At 35.8% G+C, this 16,286-nt stretch overlaps 1 protein-coding gene and 1 long non-coding RNA gene across 3 annotated transcripts in view; one reads left to right on the top strand and one right to left on the bottom strand.

The window, feature by feature from the left end:
• Positions 1-2,440, top strand: part of LOC108359168 (uncharacterized) — an 8,948-nt gene extending 6,508 nt beyond the window's left edge. The window contains exon 3 of the long non-coding RNA XR_001846886.1: positions 2,365-2,440. This is a non-coding gene — a long non-coding RNA (uncharacterized LOC108359168). The remainder of the gene's footprint in view (positions 1-2,364) is intronic.
• Positions 2,441-3,489: 1,049 nt separating this feature from the next.
• Positions 3,490-15,977, bottom strand: LOC108359167 (transmembrane protein 68). 2 transcript variants are annotated; one of them, XM_017610888.1, is made up of 5 exons: positions 15,327-15,977; positions 15,124-15,262; positions 3,849-4,515; positions 3,630-3,771; positions 3,490-3,563 (listed from the first exon to the last, which is right to left on the bottom strand). In XM_017610888.1, the coding sequence occupies exons 1-4, from the start codon at positions 15,370-15,372 to the stop codon at positions 3,655-3,657; spliced, it is 969 nt and encodes a 322-aa protein (XP_017466377.1). In that variant the 5' UTR covers positions 15,373-15,977; the 3' UTR covers positions 3,490-3,563; positions 3,630-3,654. The 2 variants fall into 2 exon arrangements, with proteins under 2 accessions (XP_017466377.1, XP_017466375.1); XM_017610886.1 differs by having other exon boundaries at positions 3,490-3,771; positions 15,327-15,711; positions 15,899-15,964.
• Between the last annotated feature and the right edge of the window lie 309 nt (positions 15,978-16,286).

The raw sequence follows: 16,286 nt of genomic DNA, 5'->3' as shown, positions 1-16,286 counted from the left end.
TGTTTGATGCAAGACGATCAGCCAGTCGCATACGCCACGCGTTCCTTTACTAAGTCACAGCAGAATCACCCACAACTTGTAAAAGAAGCAATGGCGATTCGATTTGCCTGCAATAAATTCCATGAGTATGTTTATGGTAAAGACTTAGTAATCGAAACTGACCATAAGCCACTCGAAACTATTTTCAAAAAAGGTTTGCATAACGCACCTTTACGACTACAAAGAATCTTATGGGACATAATTCAATATGCACCGAAAGTAATTTACGTAAAAGGTTGTAAGATACCAATCGCTGACACACTTAGTCGCGACTGCGAGCCAAACGAGGTTGAGGAAGAAGAAGAATATCAAGTCAACGTCACAATATCCAATTCCATGGATGAGCATCTCTATAAGCTTTTCGTCGATGAAACAGAAAAAGATTCGGAGCTACAAATGCTTAAAACTGTCGTTCTTAACGGTTGGCCAGAAACCGGTCAAAAATTACCGGCACCCATAAAAAAATATGCCACTGTTAAAGATGAAATCATTTTCGACGGTGGGTGTCTGTTTAAAGGCAACAAAATCATAGTCCCGAAATCGCTTATTATAAAGATATTACCACAAATTCATTCCGGACACATAGGCTTAACCAAGGCTTTAGAAAGAGCTCGACAATCCTTATACTGGTATGGGCAATCTACGGATATAAAGAACTTTATAGACAAATGCGCTGCATGCCAGCAAACGCAAAAAGCGAATGTGAAAGAGCCAACCATTATTAAACAAATACCACAATATCCATTTCAAATAGTGTCTTCGGATATTTTTCACTACAAAGGCTACGAGTACTTGTTAATAGCTGATCAGTATTCAGGGTTCTTTGATTTTAAACAACTGAAGTCGTCAACAGCAACGGAAGTCATTATTTGCTTACGACAGTGGTTCTCAACACATGGCATTCCAGAGGTCTTCGAAAGTGATGGCGGCCCGCAGTACACGGCAAATAAATTTAAGGAATTTTCAAAGGAATGGGGATTCAAACATCGATTTTCTTCACCGCATTATCCTAGGTCGAATGGTTTTGCTGAAAGAAACGTGCAAACAGCAAAAAACCTTCTAAGAAAATGTGACTTAGATGGCTCAGACATTTACAAAGGGCTTCTAACGCTGCGTAATACCGACCGTAATGCTAAATTAAAATCACCAGCTCAGCGTTTATTTAGTCGTGTCACCAGATCAACCATCCCGACAGACATAACCCAACTAATACCAAAAGTAGTGCCAAAGGTTCCGGAAGAACTCTTTCGATTACGTTGCAGCCAAAAACAATATGCAGACCGGGGCGCTAGTCAAAGACCAAAGCTGAAAACAGGTGAAAAAGTATTGCTACAGAAGGGACATCGTGAATGGATACCAGCAAAAGTAATATCCGAAACGCAATATCCCCGTTCCGTTATAGTACAAACTGAAAGCGGAGCGATTTATCGCCGAAACAATCACCACTTGCGCAAAACTGGAGCTACTATTCCCGATGCGGAGACAAGCGCTGAGACACGCGAGACTGACAGCCAGCAAGCCTCCAGTAAACCAATAGAAGAGCTTTCAAACGAACCTGCAGTATCGAGCGGCGAACTAACGCCAAGTATCAGCTCGCCAACCATCCGAACGCGAAGTGGACGCGTGGTAAAGCCGGTACAAAGATATGGACATACTCATACTTACTGATGCTCATGTAATTGTAAATTTTCTTACCTACATATTTACTACTATATTTTTCAATATATCTTTGCATTAACTCACATCTACTTCCTAATACATATCTTTTAAGTTCATAGTTCCTGAATTCTACTTATGCTACTAATCTATGTTGTTTTCATTCAACTAGTATATGGTATGTATGTCCATATGCAAATATGGATATTCACTAGATTTTTTACTGACTATAGTACTTTAAGATTTCACTGTTCACTGAATTATAATACGTTAAGTTGTTTTATTGTAAAAGAAAAAGGATGTCACATAAGTTATCTTACTTATGAACATTCATCAATAAATCAGTTGCATTCCTACAGTCGACAAGAGCACAAGTCTTTTGCATACTCTCAGCATTGTTGTGACACCGACTGACCGATTGCTTTGTACGTGGCGAACAGGATTTCTTTGTCGGCTCCCCAAGGGCTACCGGTTAGTGACTGGAAGGCTTTGCTCCTAGCTCGCACTTTTTGTCAGGTGGCTGGTGCGTACGCTGAGAAGGAACATGACTATCAAGAATTTGGGACGGTTCACCACCGGTATTTGGTTGATATCGACATAAACGTAGAGTTTCAGCCTGACCTCTTAGTCCAGGTGGTGAACAGTGTGGCGATGGATTTCGCGGCGGAGATTTTTATACATTTTGTTTATAGTTATATGGTACACATTTTTAGGCTTCATTTTCAGCATAAAAATCCGCAGTCTACTCATAATACCACGACTAAGATAAATTAGTGGGTCCTTGGTCCTGTTCCCACAAGCAGGAATTCCAGAAGTCCGTCAACCGCGACCCTAGACTTATTAGTTGTTGTATAACAACATGCATATGTGTATCTAAATTGATTCTTATCAGATTTTCGTAAATATTTTTTAGTTCGCTTGCAGTATTCGAGGCATCTTTATTACCATTTGTCCTACTTAAACTCTTCCAAGGTTTACGGAGATTTTAATCATATACCTTCCCCAACAAGAACTGACCTATTTATCTTATCATTAGTAGCTGTTTGCGCTTCTTTCACGAAATAATACGTCAATACGTTTTGAATAAATTGATATGATCTTTTTTAATTTTAATTTTCACATGCCATCTAATTATATAATAAAAAGTACACTTTTTATGCCGCACAATACACATTTACGTACTCAAATGAGTATGTGAATACCGATAAATTAATACGTAGTGAAATTTATTTAAAAAACAAGTATGTATAAGTAGTATGTGTACACTGAGCGGTTAAATGAAAGCTGGAATACTATTTCGCAAACAATTTCATTGTTTTTAAACAAAATTAAAAATTTAACCTACGACTTAACTACGGGTTTTATTTATATACACACACTTTTTTTATTGCTGGAATAATCAATTTCCCATTACAACCAGAATGCGCAGATGCATTGCATAATTAATTCAATCATAAAAATATACATAAATGCAAAATATAAAACGAACCCCGATGGTCATATCTGTTCTAATAAAAAAAATGTTTTTAGATAAGAGAAATTGTTCACATTGCATGATATGAGCTTAGCTGAAAGCATTTTAAGTACACTTAAGGCTATTTTATGTAAACGCTAAAAAAGCTCCAGTTACAGTTGCATATTGCAAGATGGGTTATTGATAAATTGAATGAACTTATTTATACATAGTACTATACGAGTATAGTCTACAATAGAACTATCAACTATCGTAAGTTTTGTTCTTTGTCTTTAGTTTTAAGGTTTTAAAAGTATTTTTTACTATGTATTCTTTTTTGTAAGCAAAACTCTCCCGATAGGTGCACAATAAACTATTTGTATAGTTAGCAGAAAGTCTTTTGCGTTTCCCTCCCCTTCAAAGAAATGAAAAACGAAAATTTAACACAGTAGAGTATGTAGAGATTATCAAATTAAAATACGCTGAACAGATGCGGCTTTAGCGACTTATTCCGGGACTTTTCTTTTGGTACGAAGTGAGGGAATACGATCAAGCAACGCATGAAATATGCTGCCAGGAATACGTTGATGCTGATTTATCAATTCCTCCAACGCCGAGGCCACCTGAAAGATAAAAACAGAAATCCACTCAAAAATGTTTAAGGTAAATATTTACGTATGTATGTATGTCAAATTGCAACCTTCATTTGCAGCTCCTCTGGCGTTAGCGTGCCATCGTACGCTATCGGTCGACCCACGAATGTGCGAAACTTTACCGGAAATCCACCGTAAATGGGGTAAACCGGTATGCGCACTGTATTGTAGAGTTTCATGAAAAAGTTGCGAAATATGCCCAGCTGTCGGAAACCTTCGCGTAAATTTTGCGTAAAGCAAGGTATTATTGGCACCTTGGCCTCCAGCGCAACCTTTGCAAAGCCAACACGATTACGCCACAACAGTTCATAGTATTGATCGCCGAATTGTGCTTCATAAACGCCACCTGGTGAGATGGCTAGTAAATTACCCTCTTTTAGAATGCCAACACAAGACTGCACCGTGCCGGGACTGACGTGAAATGCCTCGGATATTGTACCCCAACCGGGTAATTTGAATAGAAATCGATCGCCAATGGTGTATATAAGACGATCCTTTTGCAGTATAATGCGTGAATTTAAGTAATACATGTCGATGGGTATAGCGCCATGGTAGTACACAATCAACGCAGGTCCAGTTTCTGGTATATTCTCCATGCCGATTACTTCGTAGCCATGATAAATGCGCGCGTGAGCATCCCACAAAGCGGCGACCAATTTTCGACCGAACTCCCAGAATTTACGATCCGTGCGAACAGTGCGCATGATTACCTCCCTGAAAAGAGAGAGAGAGAGAGAGAGAGAGAGCCGAAATTAAATATTTTATTGGAAATTGGACATGAAAGAAAATAAATGTTAAATTAATAACTATTGGACTAAATAGATATAATAGTGGCGCTTTCTATAGCACTCGACAAAGCCGATGCTCGAGGTATGCTTGGCACACCTTTAAGGACTAGAGCCAGAGGGAGTATCTATCATCTCGGCCAGCAATGAAATTGATGGCATGTGTTCAAAAGTAAACAGTTACCTCTCCGAACTTTCCCGCTTCTTCACTAGAAACCATTTGTATCACCTGGATGAAAGAGATGAGGCTACATCTTGGAATTCACGTCGACGGCGAAACATCCGAAATCTTTCGGACTAAGCCCACTCATTTTAAATCTAACAGCCCTCTCCCACTGCTCCGATCCCGTCGAAATATCACGTCTCCAAGGTCCACCGTTAGTTTAGCTTGACAACAACGATTGAAGGACTCTACGGTCTAGGCAGTCGCTACAGCAACAACAGAGATCCGAAAAAGGAGCTTCCCGAAGCACCGAATGCTAAATTGAGATCTCAATGGTGCAGACCGCCATAAGACGCGAGCTTTTCAACCGGTCAAAAATACCTGGATTAAAACCAGCAAATGACGGTTCGAGAGAAACTTTAAACATGTCCTGATAGATGGTTCAAAGAGAACCTTAGAAGGCATTTTGCGAAAAATTTTAAACAGGGACCAAAAATAACTGTTAACAAAACGTTGTTTCATAACAGTTATTAGATGAAAATATTTTTTATTTCGCGGATAAGAGTTATAGCCCAAGGTTTATTTTTTACGTTGTTTGATAACAGTTATTGCCAACGTACGAACCTAAGAAAACAAAACATATTTGTTGCAGAAAAGTTAAGAATTTAATTTTTGTTGAAAAATATTTTTGGTTTGTCTATAAATTGACAGTTTTTGCTGCGATAAAATCGCACAGATGTGTGCGTACTTGCGTTTTCGAAGCAGCAACGTCTGTAGCATCAAAAACGGTGCAGATTCGTTGCGACAGAATCGCATAGGTGTATGGATACCTTAATTCTTTGTGAATTCGAAATTTCGGAGATTTTTTTTTCGAATACCAGACGAAATAAAATAGTTGTCTCCTCTTTTCGATAAAGGATGTAAAAAAATATTTCACACCAAAAAAATTTTAAGGGAGGTGTAAATATTGTATGAAATGACCCTTATATTTGGTAGCAGTGAAGTGTTTCGGAGTGATTTGGGAGGAAAAGTAAAGTGATTATCGTACTGATTGGTTAATCGATTATTTTTTTTATATTAAAGTACTTCAGTAAACATACATATGCACCGATTTCAAATATGTATTAGGCGCCTTTTTAATAATATTTTTCATAAAGTTGCATAACAATTTAACATGAATTAGTTTCCTACGCCGGCGCTATTTATTTCTAAGATTGACGACGAAATATCTATCGGCGTAAACCTCTTGTTGGTATATGCTTTTATTCAGACACATTTTTTGAATTGCTACCTATAAAAATATTAAAAAAAAATTATATAGTATAAAAACTAGCTACTTTTTTATGGTTTTAATATTAAATATGAAACGGCCAATTTAGTTGAAATTCGACACATAGACCATGTTCGGGAACCTCGGGGCAATAAGCGATTTTTTATATAAAATGTATCACTTTCGGTGATAAAATTTATTTCATTTTTTGTTACATTTGAAATCATAACGTTAAATAGAACTAAATGAGGGCGGACTGCAGGAAAACCTAGTAATTATATAACAAGATAATCCATTAGTAAAAAGTAATAAAAGAACGCAAAAATTGGAATAAGTATGCATTTATGGAAAGTTGCAAGCATTCATGAAGACCCCTATTGATTCATCTATTTGTTAAATTCCGTCGAAGACACAGCGGTAATCTAAATATGTGTGGTATTAGACAATCTCAAACGCCGTTACTGATAAGGAAGAAATTAATCATTTCGATTGAACGTTGGGAAGATTGTATAACNTCCGTCGAAGACACAGCGGTAATCTAAATATGTGTGGTATTAGACAATCTTAAACGCCGTTACTGATAAGGAAGAAATTAATCATTTCGATTGAACGTTGGGAAGATTGTATAGATAGTAAATATGTGTTGATATATTTCAGGGACGGTAATAATTATGGGTAAAATAATATAAATCAGCATTTAATCATTAATTTATGATTTTAGTTTTGTCTCGCTTAAATAATAATTATTCTCGCGGAAATAATAATTATTTGATTTTTAGTTTTTTCGATCCAAAATAATTATTATTTTATGATTTTTACTTTTTTGCTCAAAGATAAAAATTATTATTGAGTTTTATTTTTCCACTTAAAAATAATAATTAATTATACAATTTAAAAGGTCATAAATACGTCTTAAATACCTCTGAAATTTTGACCTGAATATTTTGGGACTTATTCCTTTTATTAGGGTGTCGCTACCTCTGAAAAGGATACCTCGAAAATCACGCTGGTACAGCTTTTGAGTTTTTAAATGATCATTATACTTAAGTGAAAAAATAAAACTCAATAATAATTATTATCTTTGAGCGTAAAAATAAAAATCATAAAATAATCATTATTTTTGATCGCAAAAATAAAAATCAAGTTATAATAATTTCCTTTGAGCGAAAAACTAAAACTAAAAAATTAATTATTATTTTTAATCTTTAATGGTTAAACTCGAAAAATAAAAATCAATGTAAATTACAGAAGGACGTACGTACACAAATAAATCCGTGGGTATAGTTAAAATTGTTTTACGACGATTACAAGTTGTTGACTTTTTTGGTTAAAATTTAAAACCTAATGATTACTTTCCGTCCCTGGTATATTTATACAATTATCTAGTAGGAAAGCATAACCGCTCCTAACAAATATGTGCAATATAAAAGTTTTCAAAGATTTAATATTTAATTTCCACCCACCAAGTCTTAACTGCAATTTATGCCTATTGGAAAAAGGAGATTACAACTCGAAGAGCATAATGGCTCATACTAGAAATAAACTTTGCCGATCATCTCATGTTTAAATTCTTGGAACTGAACTCTTAACTGAAGTTCAGCTTTTGGTGGAAATGGGCTATAAAAAACCGTTCGTAATATGCTGCGATGTTGGCGTCTAAAGTATAAAGGATTAGCTAGCTGTTTTTTATCTCACTCTGAACCGAGGAAGCGAGCCACTTTCATAGTGCTTCTGGTATCAGGGTCTGTATGGAGGTGCATGCGATGAGATGTTGAGTGTTGTTTGGACCTTGTCCGCATGCTGGGTAGATCCTTTCCACATTTGCAGTTGAGCGTTGTTGGGGGGTGGTTTCCACGGTGGCATCCCACGAGCAATCGCTTCGATAGCATGGTGTTGCTGCTCGAACGATATGAAGTAAGTTTCTCCACTGCGCCTTCAAGGCTGAAAGATGTGCTGTTTTCATGGGATGACACTAAAGGGAGGGATGTCCACAAAGCATTTTGTTGTGCTCCATTACGGGGAGCACTTGGGCCTCGCTATGTAGGTGGTGCTCAGGCGACATCAGAAGGCACCCAGCCGCTGTCCGGAGTGCGGTGTTCTGAAAAATCTGTAGATACGTTCACTGCGTCTAACTAGTCCCGGCCGACCAAACTGGTCGGCATCGTTTAGAGCCTGACGGCCAATTACCTTGTATGTTGCCGGCAACGTTTCTTTGTCTTTGCACCAGGTGCTGCCGGCGAGCAACTTGAGGACCTTGTTGGGGTTCTGTACTTTGTTGACAACTGCGGTAGTGACCCCTAAGATTTTAGGGTTTTTTACTTTCGGTATTGGTATGTCATCGACGTGAATGCCTAATTCAAGCCTGACCTCCTTCATCCAGGTGGTAAAGAGGGTCGCCGTTGATTTCGTTGGGGATAGTGTTAGGCTCATCGCAGTGAAGAAGCGAGAAAGAAGCGACGGCTGCAGAGATAGCCGTTTGCTTTTGAGCAGAGGTCGTCAATTCCATTCCCAGACGCCAATATCGAACAGTCGTCAGCGTATGAGATCAGGGAAACTCCCTCAGGTGGCTGGGGGACCTTCGAGATTTAGAAGTTGAACAGGAGGGGGAGAGGACACCACCTTGTGGAACCCCTTGTTTTATTCTTCTTGGTTTCGAGGTTTAATCTCTGAAGATTACTGACGACAGTCGGCCACCTTCTTATCAAGTCGACGTTTAACCTTGGTTGGTTGAGTTTAACAACTTAAATTAGCACTTATGCGTGCCGTCTTAAAACCACTACTCGCAATTTAATCTGAAAGCAGCAGAAGTCAGATATTTATCTCAAACCCAGCATGTGGGGTTCAAGAACTTAAGACGTTGCAGTGGGTTAATATCACTTATGTCTGTTGAACTGCAGAATCAGGATTTGCCTAGAAGCCTGATTCTAGTCCTGCATAGTGCTGGGCAATTGCAGGGCAGATGCTCCACCGTTTCTCCTGCATTTGGAGAATTACAGCTACGACATGAACTGTTGTATTCCAGTCCTAGTCTTTCAGCGTGTATTCCCACGGTACAGTGGCCTGTGTAAACGGCAATTAGTCGAGATAGATCCCTCCTGTTTAATTTTATAAGAAAAGCAGTGCGTTTGGCGAAGTAGGTGGGCCACAGACTCCTGCAGACCCTACAGGATTGTAGGTCTTTCCATCTACTATTAAACACCTTTTTCCAGTGCTGGGAGATGCGGTCCTTAATATAGCTCAGAGGCACAAGAATCTCCTCTGCCTCCAAGATATCCAGAGCCGACCCATTCCTGGCCACCTCGTCAGCCATCTTGTTGCCACGAATTGTGCGGTGCCCCAGCACCCAGATCAGAGCAACGACTTGCCTGTCAGCTAAAACCATAACGTTCGCCCTACACTGATTTATTATGTGGGAGGTGATGCTTACAGAGTCGAGTATCTTGACCGCTGCCTGTCTATCCGAGCAAATAGCAATGCTGGTTTTCGCTAGCTTCGAGGCTAAAATTATTTTGCACATCTCTTTTATGGCAAAGACTTCTGGTATCGCAAAGAATTTGGTAATCGCATAGACTCTTCTATTTTTAGGTCGGTTGAAAATATTCGCGCCCCTACGCCACAATCCACTTTTTGAGCTGTCCGTAAAAATTGATGCTTCGAAGGGTTCAGTAAAAATAGGATCCTTTCCACTCCTTTTTTATGGAAAATCGTGCAGCCTCCCCCTCACCCCCTTTACGGTCTTGCTTTTTTCTATAAAGTTACGCGGTTTTGCAGAACGACGATACCTGGTTTTGTACTTTAAACGACGATATGCACCTTATATGTACACTGGCGGCAGAAATAATAGACTCGTCGTACTTTTAAGAATCAGTAGCTCGTTTCTGTAACTATTCTCTACCGATTATTTCTCTACTGGGAAGATACGTCATTTTCTACTACTCATGAGCAGTAGAGAAGAACAAGGCAGATAATTCATATATGAAATCGCCTTAGTAAAGAATAGTTACAGAAACGAGCTACTTGGCTATATTTCTTTAGTTTATTTTATATTTAATATTTTTTTAAAAAGCCTAGGTGGTTATACAACAAACATCATATAAATCCGTTTTTTAAACTTTAAACAAAAATTATAAAACTTCGACAAATTATCAAAAAAATTTCAACCTTTTTATTCAAAATATTTGGTATGCAGTTTTGTACATGTGGTATGCTACAAAATACCGCTGATTTGTAAGATTTTTTTTTTTGCTGATGGTGCCACGATTTTTTTTCCCATACAAAGAGTTCTCGACAATTTTTTTATATGAAAGAGAATGCCAGGCATCGTCAACAAAAAAAATTGTCAAAAATCAACGGTATTTTCTAGCTACTTGAAACTTGCACTTTATTATACTACAAGCAATTTTTAGCAAAAAAAAAACCGACTTCAACTCTCATATAAAAAAAATATATATATATATCTCATGATCCGCTGATCGGATCTTAACCAGACCACCTCTGAGACACTACCTTTCCGATGCAAAAAGAATTATCGAAATCGGTTGACGTGGTCCAAAGTTATGCGGTAACATACATAAAAAAAAAAAACAAAAAAAAAAAATATTCCGACGAACTGATAACCTCCTCCTTTTTTGGAAGTCGGTTAAAAATTGAATGGGCTACAAAACTGCATACCAAAAATTTTGAATAACAATTATAATAATCTGAATAAAAAGTTTAAACATTTGGTGACAATTTGGTGACAATTTGGCGAATTTTTATAATTTTTGTATAAAGTTTGTAAATGGGATTTATATGGCTTTAATAAACATTAAACATAAAATAAACCATGGAAATATAGCCAAAACTTTTCAAAGTAAGGCGAGTCTATTATTTTTGCCGCCAGTGTATGTATGTAAGTATGTATGTTAAATTGTGAATGATATGAATCCAAAATGCAACAACGTAAAAATATAGCTTATTTTAAGCAAATTTGTTTACATTGCTTATTTGTATGTACATATCAGTAATCTACTAATGTGTTTGACCGCAGTAAATAAGACCTAGCAATAAGATTTGGATAAGGGTTATTTCATCGTGACTTGCTTTAACAAAAATACCAAACGGTTTCTTAGTTTTATGTTACTATCATTTGAATGAATGTGACTGGTGGGCCACTAGAAAAAACTCTATTTTTATGTTGTAAAACATGTACTATACGCTTTCTTTTTCAGTAAAAATTAAGCTTAGATAATCTTCATAGAAATATTAAAAATTATATAAATTTGTGACTGGAGGGGCATGTCCTTATGACTAATGTAAAGTAATTATGCATTAAATAAAAGTTTCCATAGAAAAAACTTCTTTTTATTCTTTTAATATTTTTCAACATATTAATGAAATGTAGTCATTAAAAAAATGGTATCAATGAAATAAATATAATTAGGGCATTTTAAAATTTATGTCGTTCNATCAGTAATCTACTAATGTGTTTGACCGCAGTAAATAAGACCTAGCAATACGATTTGGATAAGGGCCATTTCATCGTGACTTGCTTTAACAAAAATACCAAACGGTTTCTTAGTTTTATGTAATTATCATTTGAATGAATGTGACTGATGGGCCACTAGAAAAAACTCTATTTTTATGTTGTAAAACATGTACTATACGCTTTCTTTTTCAGTAAAAATTAGGCTTAGATAATCTTCATAGAAATATTAAAAATTATATAAATTTGTGACTGGAGGGGCATGTCCTTATGACTAATGTAAAGTAATTATGCATGAAATAAAAGTTTCCATAGACAAAACTTCTTTTTATTCTTTTCAATATTTTTCAACATATTAATGAAATGTAGTTATTAAAAAAAATGGTATTAATGAAATAAATATAATTAGAGCATTTTAAAATTTATGTCGTTTTCGTCTTTTACATGGAATGAGCCATAAAGCAATTTTAAATATTAAATAAAATATCAAAGCTGCACCGAAACGATACGGACTAGGACTGCCTTAGTACAGCGTGGCGACGAATAACTGTAGCACAGTTTTCTTTTTTAAATAGAATGGTTCTTTATAGCTTTTCCGAAGAAAGCATTTTATGGTTAATTTTCCACAGATTTTACTTAAATTTTATTAATTAGTTTTAGAATTTCAATCCTTTTTGCTTTTGCCAGCTTTCTAAACTTTGGGAGATGAGTACAAACTACTTTTTTCGCAAAATTTATATAGGACTCTTTTATTTAAAAAAAAAAAAAAAAAACTGGGTAAAAGTTATTCGTCGCCACCCTGTAATAGCGATCTTATAACGATTCTACTATGTCACAAGATCCAGTCAAGTCGGCTCGGTAAACAAAAACATCATATCAGCTTACTCTCAAACATTCACCCGTAATATTTCTGCTACAACAACTGCCATAATATTGCAAAGTAATGCAAATATGATTGTTTTGATTTTTTTTTAATGAACGTTGTCGGCAACTATTTGATTAAACACAATTAAAGATCTATTAATTTTTCTATATGTAATTAGCTTTGATAGCACGTGCGCGTATCAATGTGTATTTGGATATACATACATATCTTACGGTATCTTAGAGTGAGAAGTTGCTAAGTCCACTTCTTTTGAAAACTCATATGCGAGTGAAATTAAAAATGCATCGTCTCCAAAAGAATAAAGGTGCTTCTTTTATTTCATCACGCTTATATTCAATGAAAAGCAAATTTGCTAAGTCCAAAAGTGACACAGAAAGACCAAATCAATTCGAAATATTTTAATCAACACCGAATCCGTCTCGTTCGTATGGAGTTTAGCAATGCTTTAAAAACTCAAAATGTTGTACTCAAAGTTTTGCAAAATACTTAAAAATGGCTATAAGAAGTTTCTTTCCTCTCATGTAAAATTTGTACAAATAAACTTAGCAACCTTTCACTGTAAGCTAGCGATATGTATGTACATATTTACATCTAGTCAAGTGGATTACGAGCATACAAGATTAACCTTGACTGGAGATTAGAATTCAAAGTAATTATAGCACAAGCTTTCGCATATTCAGGCAGGTCAAGCAGAACATCGAATATGAGTTTGTACATACATACATATGTAGTATGTATTTATATTTAATTTACATTAGAAGAGTATAATAAAAATTAATATCTTTACACATATCGCTGGCTTAGAGTGAAAAGTTGCTAAGTCCGCTTCTTATGAAAACTCATATAATTTTTTCTCGGGTGTATTCAATGAAAAGCAAGTTTGCTAAGTCCAAAAGAAAATCTGATAAGGCCGAAATAATACGAAATATTTTAGTAAAGGGTGAATCCTTATTGTCCTTTGGAGTTTTGCTTTGCTGTAAACACGCAAAATTTTGTATTCAAATTTTGGGAATTACTTGAAGAAAATGGCTAAAAGAAGTTTTTTCCACTGCCGTAGCAACTTTTCGCTCGCAGACATTTTTTATTTAGGGATTGAAGGTTTGCGCGTCATTTAGGAAGAGGTGATTCCAGGTGATTCGAGTATTTGTACATTCCAGCGTACTTTTAGAAGTAGGAAAAAATAAAACGAATATACCATACATGCATACATACTATACCTACATACATATGTAAGTGCCAATTAAAAAAACTAATTACATTTTCAAGCATCTAATAAAAAAAATTAATACAGCATTCTCTAAAAACTAGTAATTTTTGTCACTAAAATTATGCGATAAAAAAATGTAAACGCAGTAATAAAACACGTCATTGCTTTCAAACAACTAGTATGTACATACATATGTATGAGGAAATGTTTTGTTTAGAGCAGCACCTAAACCTATGCGCGTACATATGTACACACAATCATTTGTATGTAGCTAATCATGCGTGTTACACTTAGTAAATAAAAAATTATATACAAAGTACCCAAAACAGTACTACCCAGTAGGCTAAAGGAGGAGTGCTCTTAAATAAACGCCTTCAGAAAGGGATTATTCAATACTATTTCTTTTGGAAATTTAATTAGGTCTATTGGAAGCGCTGCCATTCGAAGGCAAAGTCAAATAATTATCTTTTAATAACCCCGTTCCTTTGGAAGACACACGTGAAGGCGCGTTTCCACGGCAATCAAAGTAAAAATAAAAATAAAAAATAAATAAAAATCGGAGTAGACGTATCGCTATGTGTGTACTGCAAAGTCAAATACAAACTGTTTCATCATGCATATTTTCCTTTCTGTGAAAAGCAGAAGGACTGGAAATTCTGGCCATTCCATATAAAATGAAAAGGAGTAAAGAATGTGGCAGAAGGCCCCTTTTTCCAAATTTGTCGACTGGGTAGGCATGAATGCACATACATACATATATGTGTATAGCATGGGTATATAGATACGAAAGAACTTTGATATCGTTTTTTTTTCGAAGGAATGTTCTTTTTTATAATTTAAAAACGTTGCTTTTCGCCCTAAGACGAAATAGACACTTTCAAATATCGGCATTTATTTGGAAAGAGGTGAAAAGTGGCTTGTAATTTACCAATTCAGCTTAAATCTAAATACACGATGGTTATTTTTTTTACAAATATTTACCAAAGCCCGCTGGTTAAGAATTTCCTGTTTTATTTGCTGTAGCTTTCAGTTCGGATTTTTCCTCTAGAGCATTGAGAACATACATCACCATAATGAAATACATTGCCCCAAGTTTAAATTAACTTACTGAAAGTTTAAAACCATTTGCACAGAGGTTAATTTCATTTGCCAAAAGTTTTACTTAATGTGACAATACAATCATAGTCCAGATAGGGTTTGAAGCCTCGTCCTTTATACCATAACCAGATACGTATATTTTGCACAGAGACGATAAGTTTCAATGATCTATTATTAACATTTGTTGGTTAAGCTAATTTCATGCATTTACTTCTCTCAGCCAAATGATTTTTAATGGAGGTACTAAAATACTTATCAATACAATTGTACAAGTAAAATTATACATACATACATATGTATTTTAACTTGTTCGAGTATTTGTGCACTTATAGCAAAACAAACTTAACTAGAAATGCTTAACTAGGCGTTTTAAGAGGCACAGCAAATAGCGAATTTGCCTTAGTAAAATACGAGTTTTATGCCGATTGCAGCTAAAAAAAACATCTTACCTGTGCAGTTTGTAAATGAAAAGCATCACAAACGAAATGTAAATGAGTGCCACGAAGACTAGTGGAAGTAGGAATGTTACAATCAGCGGCCAAAGTAATCGGTAAAGCCATAGTGAGTAATCCAAGTCGATATAGGTAGCTAGATACATATAAATCCGTAAAAAGCTACGTTTTTTGAGATTAAAAAGAATGTACAAACTTACAGAGGAACTCCTGTAGACTCTTAGTCCATTCCTGTAGGTAGTCCATTGCGCATTAGCCGTTTGCCTTTTCTAAATGTACCTCAAGAGCCTCCACACAATAAAGAAGCAGCGGTTGATGGCCTCAATTTACGTTTACGTCAACAAAACAAAAGCTAACCTCTGTATTTGGGCAGCAGCAAGAAGCGCTCCGACATACAACTTCCAAATGATCCGTGATGCGTTTCTACACAGTCCCACACCTCGCCAGGTTATCAGCTTACAGCTATGTTTAGTATAAACGTTGTAATTCTTACTTTTGCCTTTTTAAATTATGCACCTATTTCTGCTAATTTCACTTTGGATTCCCAATTAGTTTCTTATTTCTTCTCCCAAACGTGTAATTTGCCTCAAATTATTTTATCGTATCATCATGTGTAAACTACACAGGAATCTATAATTCTTAAAAATTTATAAATTACGCCAATCTCCTCATAACTATTTCGCCAATTTCTTTTTTACAAACTCTATCATCAATTACAAATGAGCTCCGTCTTTTTCATTATCACACCTTTTTTGCAAAAGTGATTGTTTACCTTCTTTTTATACAATCGTAACAAAAAAATCGAACACCAACGACGAAAAGCGAAACAGCAACTGAATGCAAAATATGCGCCAGCTGTTTTACAGTCAGTGCTGTGTTTTGGCGTGTCTATCAGTGTTGATATTTTGAGTGCAATTGTACTATTTTTTCGGTACAATCAAAGAACGTAAATCTATGAGACAACCCGCTACTTTGAAAATCCGCCGCGCCGTTTTGACTTTGTCCACGGCAGATTTTTGGGTTTCGCCTAGAATGCGGAAAACACTAGCAACAGAGAAGAAAAGCGGCTAAAGTGAATATCGGTGATTATTTTACACAAGTTGTTGGGGAAAATGTATTTTAATTAAAAAATTAAATATGAAGGTGTAAAATATATAGTA

This window comes from Rhagoletis zephyria, unplaced genomic scaffold (genome assembly GCF_001687245.7).
Source record: "Rhagoletis zephyria isolate East Lansing unplaced genomic scaffold, Rhagoletis_zephyria_1.1 Rzeph_scaffold_00350, whole genome shotgun sequence".
Lineage (NCBI taxonomy): Eukaryota > Metazoa > Arthropoda > Insecta > Diptera > Tephritidae > Rhagoletis > Rhagoletis zephyria.
Note: the sequence above shows the minus strand (reverse complement) of the source record. Positions and strands in the feature narration are given on the sequence as shown.

Excerpts from the sequence above, each read along its gene's own strand:
- LOC108359167 (XM_017610888.1), bottom strand. The coding sequence starts at position 15,372 with ATGGACTACCTACAGGAATGGACTAAGAGTCTACAGGAGTTCCTCT. Across the intron at positions 4,516-15,123 it reads TTCATTTACAAACTGCACAG|GGAGGTAATCATGCGCACTG; the intron begins GTAAGATGTTTT and ends CTCTCTTTTCAG. Across the intron at positions 3,772-3,848 it reads CAGAGGAGCTGCAAATGAAG|GTGGCCTCGGCGTTGGAGGA; the intron begins GTTGCAATTTGA and ends TTTATCTTTCAG.